Consider the following 7,806-nt stretch of genomic DNA (forward strand, 5'->3'; position numbering starts at 1 on the left):
CGGTGTGGGGCATGCCGGGTCTCGTCCTGGCGACAGCAGAAGCACAATGGCCCAGGGTGGCTCAGGGGAACTGCAGCGGGGGCCCAGGGCAGGTCCCCGAGCTTGTCCCGGAGCCAGCACGTCACAGGCGTTCTCGGGTGGGCCCCGTGCCTGCTCTGCCCCCAGTGTCGCCTCTCGGTGCATCCCCTGCCGGTCCCCTGCCCGTCCAGGCACCTAGAACGTGGGGCTGAGGGGACGCCTAATGTGCATTCTACGTGAATCCGTGAACCCGGCCGGACCGGGAGCCCGCCTCTCAGACCAGGGCACCTGGGCAGGCCTGAGTGGGGCGGGGTGCTGACCCCGGGTCCTGACCCCTGGCCCCGTCCTCCCCGCAGGGCGACCCGGCAGAAGAAGACCATGCAGCTGTCACGGGCACTGTCGGACCTGGTGAAGTACACCAAGTCTGTGGGCGCCCACGACGTGGACACCGAGGGTGAGGGGGGCCGAGACTCGGGGGGCGCCGGGGCGGGCCTGGCTGCCACCCAGGGCCCCCTGACGCCAGCCGTCGGTGCCCACAGTGGCGTCCAGCTGGCAGGTGTCGTCCTTCAGCGAGACCAAGGCCCAGCAGACGCTGCAGCAGAAGCCGGCACAGTACCTGCGCTTCAACCAGCGGCAGCTCTCCCGCGTCTACCCGTCGTCCTACCGCGTGGACTCGAGCAACTACAACCCACAGCCCTTCTGGAACGCCGGCTGCCAGATGGGTGGGCGCCCAGAGCCGCGCGGGTGCAGCCGACGGGGTGTGGCCAGCGCACCTGGGCCCGTGCTCGGTCCCCCCCCCCACCCGGCTTTGAGGACCTGCACGGCGTCCTGCCAGCTGGCCCTGGGAGGGGTCCTTCGTCCTTGGGTGCGTGGGGGTCAGCTGGGCAGGGCCCCAGGGACGGCTGGCCAGGAGGCACGGCCCTGCTTGTGCACACGGGTGAGCCGTGGGCCCCCTGCTCACGGAGGTGAATGCCAGGCTCACGGGCCACGGGCAGGGCTGGCAGGAGGACACAGGCCATGTGCTGACCCGGCCATCTCGCGTCCTCGCCTGCAGTCGCCCTGAACTACCAGTCGGAGGGGCGGATGCTGCAACTGAACAGGGCCAAGTTCAGCGCCAACGGCAACTGCGGCTACGTGCTGAAGCCGCGGTGCATGTGCCAGGGTGAGGCCCTGGGGGACGGGACACGGGGGCGGGGCCGCACCGGGACCACGTGAGGCAGCAGCGGCAGGGCCACCTGGCAGGTCACCCCGGGGACGCAGTGTAAGGACCTGCGGGGGCTGCGTTAGGGGCCCACCCCCCAAAGGCCTGGAGCTCTGTCTGCGCAAGGACTTTGTAGGAGCCCCCTCCTGTTCCCGGACCCTGTTTCCTCGTTTCCTCCCGATGTGCTAAGGCCAGGGCGACTTCCCACAGTCCTAAGCCTCCAACCACGCTCGCCACGTCTGCCACGCCCCCCACGCCCCATCCACACCCGTCCCACGCCGCACCTGCGCCGTCCACGCCTGCCCACGCCCATGCCACGCCCCCACGCCCCATCCACGCTGCGCCCGCGCCCATGCCACGCCCCCCACGCCCCATCCACGCTGCGCCCGTGCCCATGCCACGCCCCCCACGCCCCATCCACGCCTGCCCATGCCCCATCCACGCTGCGCGCGCGCCCATGCACACCCCCCACGCCCCACCACGCCCCACCACGCCCCACCACGCCGTGCCAGCGCTGTCCACGCCCACTTGGCTCCTCTTGTGCACTTTGTCCTCTGGTTTCACCTGCACAAGTCCCAGCTGCCCCTGGCCGGGAACCCACCGCCTGCCCCGCCCCACCATGCTCCCACCCAGAGGCGGGGGGCTTACACACCTGCTGGAGCCCCCTATGCAGGGGGACAAGCTGTGCGCTCACCACAGGGGGGTACAAAGATGACCGGTGTCCAGGTCCCGGCGTCCCCATGCTGCATCTCTGCCTCCCTCCTCCTCCTGGGCTGGGTCCCCGGCCGCTAAGTGAGGGTGGGTGGGTGCACTGTGCGCCCCGCGCTGGTGGGACTCACCCTGCCCCACTCAGCCTTGCGCCCTGCCCCCCAGGCGTCTTCAACCCCAACTCCGAAGACCCTCTGCCCGGGCAGCTCAAGAAGCAGCTGGTGCTCCGGATCATCAGCGGGCAGCAGCTCCCCAAGCCGCGGGACTCGATGCTGGGGGACCGAGGGGAGGTAGGGGGGCCGCCCGGGCACGAACGAGGGGGAGGCTGAGTGCCAGCCGGGCCTGGTGCCACCCTGCCCTGCCCGCAGATCATTGACCCGTTCGTGGAGGTGGAGGTCATCGGGCTCCCTGTGGACTGCAGCAAGGAGCAGACCCGTGTGGTGGACGACAACGGTGAGGGTGGCCAGCGGGACCCGTGCCCACCGTGCCCAGGGCCACGTCACAGCTGCCACACTGGCCCTGCAGCCTGTGCGGGCAGGGAAGGGGGTGAGGGCCGCCTCCTGTGCCCTGGGTCACTGTCTGGGCCCTGCCCTCTACCCCCTAGTTACAGCCACCTGGCCCCCAGGCGTTGCTCCCCTCGGCCAGGCTCCCAACTTGGGGAGAGACTCCAGGACGGGGTGTGGGCCCGGGGGCCTCCAGGCTGGAGCCAGGTGCAAGGTGACACGTGCTCCCGGCGGCCCCCAGGCTTCAACCCCATGTGGGAGGAGACGCTGGTGTTCATGGTGCATATGCCAGAGGTGGCCCTGGTGCGCTTCCTCGTCTGGGACCACGACCCCATCGGGAGGGACTTCATTGGCCAGAGGACGCTGGCCCTCAGCAGCATGATGCCAGGTGGGCGGGGCCAGCGGGCTGGGCTCAAGTCCCCTGCAGAGACCAGCGTCCCTGCAGGCCAGCCAAGGGGTCCAGGGCAGGGCGGAGCTCGACTTCTGCCCCCGAGTCTGCTGTGGGTGGGCCTGGACACAGAGGGAGCTGGGGAAGGGGGCCGAGGCCACGGGCACTTCGTGTCCAGGGCGGGGTGTCAGGCTGCGGGGCCCCCAGGAAGGGGAGGAGGTCCATGTGGGCCAGAGCATTGCTGGCAGGCTTCCCGGAGGAGGCAGAGTCCAGGCTTATGGGTTATATTCAGGACTTTGAGACCTCTGAGCAGTGTAGGGGGCGGGGTGAGCCGTGACCCCGACTGTTCCAGGCTACCGGCACGTGTACCTGGAGGGGATGGAAGAGGCCTCCATCTTTGTCCACGTAGCCCTCAGTGACATCAGTGGTAAGGTGAGTGCCACCTGCCCCGCCCCCGCACTGCCCCCAGGGCCGTGACGCCTGCTGGTTTCCTCGCTGGGCCCGTTTCTCCGCCCATGCGCTGAGCGGTGGGGCCACCTGGCAGATAGCACCAGGACACGGACATCCGGCCCTTCCCGGGTGCCCCTGGCCGCCCTCCTGACTCTCCCTGAGCCTACCCCCCTCTACTGCTCAGTCTCCTCCGACGGCATCTGCCTGGCGCTGCCCCACTGCAGCCCCGTGGCTGCCCCAAGAGGGGGGTCTTGCTCTACTTTCCCGGTCCGCAGGGCCCAGGGGTCCCCGGCTCTGTGTCAGGTCCAGGCAGGGCCAGCCCCTGGGAGTCTGTGAGGCAGGCACGGGCTCCCGAGCGGGTCCCTGCACTGACCGCCTCTGTCCTGCCACACTCAACGCGGAGCCACCGGCCGGACTCCGGCCCTGCCGGCCTCCCAGCTCTCTGTCGTCCAGCGTCCTTCTGCCTGCCATGTGTCCGCCGGCCTCCTCGGGCTCAGCACCCCGCTGCCGGCACCTCACGCCTTCTCTGTCTCTTTGGTCTTGCAGTGGGCTTCTCCCTGTCCCACGTCCACCTTTAGAAGCACGGCCCCGTTAGGGGCTCACAGGTACCCCGGTGCCGGGCGGTGTTGCCGCCCGCCCCACCTGCATGCTCAGGCCCGCCCATCAGCATCCGTGACTCCTGGTAGCATTGTGAAGACGGTCCGCTCATGTGACATGGGTGATGACGTGGTTCTGGGGTGCTCGGGCACAGAGCAGCATTTATGAAGCAGGTCCAGGCCTCCCGCGTGCCCTCCCCACCCCGCCCCCGTTCTGGAGCTACACGCTTTCCCCGCACCCCCTTCCTTCCCCATCTGCACCCCCACGTGACCCTCTGACTCTGTGCCCTGATGACCAGTGCCGGGTGGGGAGGTCCCAGGGGCCAGTAACTCCGAGCTTGAATCCTGGACCTTCTTCTAAATGACTTTCCGGCCAACTTTGACCCGGTCACTCTGCCTTGGAGACCTTGAATCAGAAAGCCGATTCAAGTGTGGCCACTTTCGTGCCTCTGCCCAGAAGTAGCCCTGCCCCTGGGGAGCGGTGGCTGCTGCCAGGGTGTCTGCATGTGAGGGCCCTTCGGGCCTCTGCATGCTGGAGTGCAGCTGCTGGCCCCACTGGCCTGACCCGGCACTCCCAGCTGGTCCTGGGGTCACCCGGCTGCCCTCCTCGGGCAGGGAGGCCGCTGGGAGAGGTGTCACAGGGACGTCCTGGGCCCAGCTGTCCGGGGAGGCCCTGGGCCAGCCGTGGTTCAGGGGCGTCGAGCTGGCATGGGTCCTGCCCCTGGGCAGTGGGGTGAGGCTGGGGGACGCTGCCTGGCGGGAGTCCGAGAAAGCTTCTTGATGAAGGCAGTGCCCTAGGGCACGGGCCGGGCGTGGCATGGACCGCCGACCACCGTCTGTGCCCGCCGCGCTGGCTTCCTCGCCCGGCCCGCAGCGCCGAGGGCGGGCGCTGACGGCTGAGGGGGTCGTGTTCACCTGGTTCTCTGCACACCAGCACCTCCCTGTGGGCACCACCTGCCAGAGCCGGCAGCCGTGGGGTGTGGCGGGGGCAGCGTGGGGACACAGAGCCCTGGTTTTGAGGCCTCTGCTTGGGGGAACCCTGGGGGGCCCGCCAGATGCCCGCCAGTACCCGCTCGCTGCTCCGCCCCGTGCAGGCAGGGTGCACTCCTGGTACATCTGGGCGCGTAGCAGCCACTGCCCCTGGCACCGTTGCTCTGGAGACCCTTGTCCCTACACACAGCCCTGAGCGGCCTGACCACAACGTGCCCACTGGTGACCTCGGCTGGCAGACTGGGCTGGGTGGTCGCCGGACCCTGGTGCCGGCCACCGGCTACGTGGGCTCTTTCTCTTGCAGGTCAAGCAGGCTCTGGGCCTAAAAGGCTTATTCCCTCGCGGCTCAAAGCCCGGCTCCCTGGACAGTCATGCTGCTGGGCGGCCCCCGGCCCGGCCCTCCGTTAGCCAGCGGTTCCTGAGGCGCACGGCCAGCGCCCCGACCAAGAGCCAGAAGCCAGGCCGCCAGGCCTTCCCGGAGCTGGCCCTGGGCATGCAGGACGTGGGCTCCGAGGGGGAGGCCCGTGCCGTGGCACCCCCCAGCCCTGGCCCCGCTCCGGAGGCCTTGGCCCAGGAGGGGCCTGGAGGCCGCAGCCCCCGAGGTAAGGCGCCGGTGGACGGGAGCCCTGTGCAGGGGCGGCTCCCTCGTGCCCCCGAGGGCCCTGGGCCTGCCGAGGTGGCCGCCACCTGCATGAAGTGCGTGGTGGGCTCCTGCGCCGGCGAGGACGCCGAGGGCCTGCAGAGGGGCCGGCCGCCCAGCCCGGGGCCTGAAGGCCGGCACGCGGCCATCAGCCAGCAGCCCCGTGCCCAGGCAGACTTGCTGGGGGCCCCCCTGGCAGCCCCAAGGAGAAGCAGAGGGGCCCCCAAGGGCCCGGGGGCCCGGCGGCAGGGTCCGGGCGGCAGCGGCTCCGCGTCCTCGGACTCCAGCAGCCCGGGCAGCCCCGAGGTGGTCCCCCGCTGGCCCGAGGGCGCCCGCAGGCAGGCGGGGGCCCTGCAGAGGGAGATGAATGCCTTGTTCGCTCCAAAGCTGGAGGAGATTAGGAGTAAATCTCCCGTGTTCTCCACTGGTAAGACCAGGCGCCCGTCCCCGCACCCCCTGTGGTGTCCCAGCCCCTCGGCATGGCCTGGCCAAGGTCCCCGCTGCACCTCCATGTCCGGAACCACCGCCTCGTGTGCCCGTCACCTGCACTCTCCTTTGCCCTGTCGGCTTGCCTCTCGGGCCCCAGTCCCAGCTCCCGTCTGACCTCAGCTGACTCCCCCGGGGCCAGAGATGGGGGTGCAGGTCTGGCCACCGTCACGGCACCCTGGAGCCCCACCCGGGTGGAGGCTGGGGCCAGGCCGTGCTCCCTGACACCTGCGACGTGGAGAGTAGCCGTGGACAAGGGCTCTGGTGCCCCTGCCACCCTCCCCGCCCAGCTGGGCTGGTCCCCACGGCCGGGGCCAGCGCCTATCCCCTCCCCGGTCTCCCTCCAGGGCCAGCACCAGGGGTCCCGGCCCCTGGCCCCGCACCGCAGTCCTCCGGGACGTCGGCCGCAGTCAGTGGTTCCCCGCTGGACGGCCCCGCTGCCCCAAACCTGTGCACGGTGCTCAGAGCCGTGACGTCGGGGCTTCAGAGTTTGCAAAGCACTGAGTGGAGCCTGTGTCCCTCGGCCCCAGGGACTCATTTAAGGCCTGAATCGCACTGAGCAGCCCCGCTCCCGAAGCCCTGGCCAGGGCTGGTGACAGAGCACCCCGTCATGGGGGGTGGGCCCCAGACCGGGGGGAGGGGTGGAAGCTGAGCCGTCCTCCTGCTCCCCCCGCACCCCTGCAGCCTTGCTGTGCGTCTGTCCGTCCACCAGCCCCACCCCCACGCTGACCACCCTGTTCTCTCTGTCCCCCATGCTGCCTCCGTAGTTAGGAACTGAGAGCAGCCCAGTGCCAGGTAACGGGGCCCGGCCCCCGTGCGCCCGATGCCGCCCTCAGCCCCAGGAGGCCCCCGTGGCAGAGCAGCAGCGGAGCTGGAGGGCAGGGTGCAGGGCAGCCACGTGGGCGCGGGGCCCTGACTCGCTCCTCCCCCTCTGCCCACAGAGGCCCGCTCCTTCTCCACGCAGAGGTCGGTCTCCTCCCTGTGCAGCCTGGAGACCATCGCCGAGGAGCCAGCTCCGGGCCCCGGCCCCCAACCTCTGCTGGCTGCCCCGCCCAGCCCCTGCCCGGGACCCGGTGCCAAAGCCCCGAGCACTCCAGGGGTGGCACGGGGAGCCTCCGGGCTCCTCCAGCTCAGGACCGGGAGCCACAGAGACACTGAATCGGTCCCTGACAGCAGGCAGCAGGCGTGCAATGGCGAGGTCCCCAGTGGGGTGTGCGAGGGCACCCCCAGCAGCCAGACGGACAGCAGGGGCCACCCCCGGGCCCCGGGCCCCCTGCCCGTGGTCAGAAGGGCCGAGACTGAGGGGCTGGTGCCCTCTGAGCCCCTGGGTGGACGAAAGGCCCTGGCTGGGCCCTCACCAGCCAGGTACTCGGACACCACCGCCAGAGACCCACTATGGCAGCCACTGGAGCCAGGCAGCCACAGTGACAGCGCGTCCTCGTCCTGTAGCCTTTCGTCCAGTGACACAGTCATCGACCTCTCTCTACCTGGCCGGAGCCTGGGCTGCGAGAGCTTCTCAGGGGCCCCAGCCGGACGCCTGTCCCTGCGGCCCTGCCTGGCCTTGGCCGCCCAGCTGGACCTGCTCCCCGTGACCAAGAGCAAGTCCAACCCCAACCTGTGGGCTGCAGCCCCGGCACCTGTGGCCTCCTGCGGGCTTCGGCCCCAGCCCCTGGCCCCTCGGCCACCCTGGGAATGCCTCCCCCTGGTAAGCCTCCAGGACTGCCCAGTGGCCGCCAAGTCCAAGAGCCTGGGGGACCTGACCGCGGACGACTTTGCCCCCCGAACTGAGAGCTTGGGCCGCCGCCTGGGCCGCCGCCTGGGCCCGG

General features: G+C 70.4%; 1 protein-coding gene across 1 annotated transcript in view; it reads left to right on the forward strand.

The window, feature by feature from the left end:
* PLCH2 (phospholipase C eta 2) overlaps positions 1-7,806 on the forward strand; it is a 27,768-nt gene that overhangs the window by 16,697 nt on the left and 3,265 nt on the right. The window contains 9 exon segments of the mRNA XM_011377345.1: positions 375-472; positions 558-740; positions 1,073-1,180; positions 2,093-2,217; positions 2,296-2,380; positions 2,672-2,818; positions 3,171-3,250; positions 5,159-5,456; positions 6,922-7,800. Of these exon segments, the coding sequence (XP_011375647.1) occupies positions 375-472; positions 558-740; positions 1,073-1,180; positions 2,093-2,217; positions 2,296-2,380; positions 2,672-2,818; positions 3,171-3,250; positions 5,159-5,456; positions 6,922-7,800 (2,003 nt within the window).

Source organism: Pteropus vampyrus, unplaced genomic scaffold (assembly GCF_000151845.1).
Source record: "Pteropus vampyrus isolate Shadow unplaced genomic scaffold, Pvam_2.0 Scaffold309, whole genome shotgun sequence".
Lineage (NCBI taxonomy): Eukaryota > Metazoa > Chordata > Mammalia > Chiroptera > Pteropodidae > Pteropus > Pteropus vampyrus.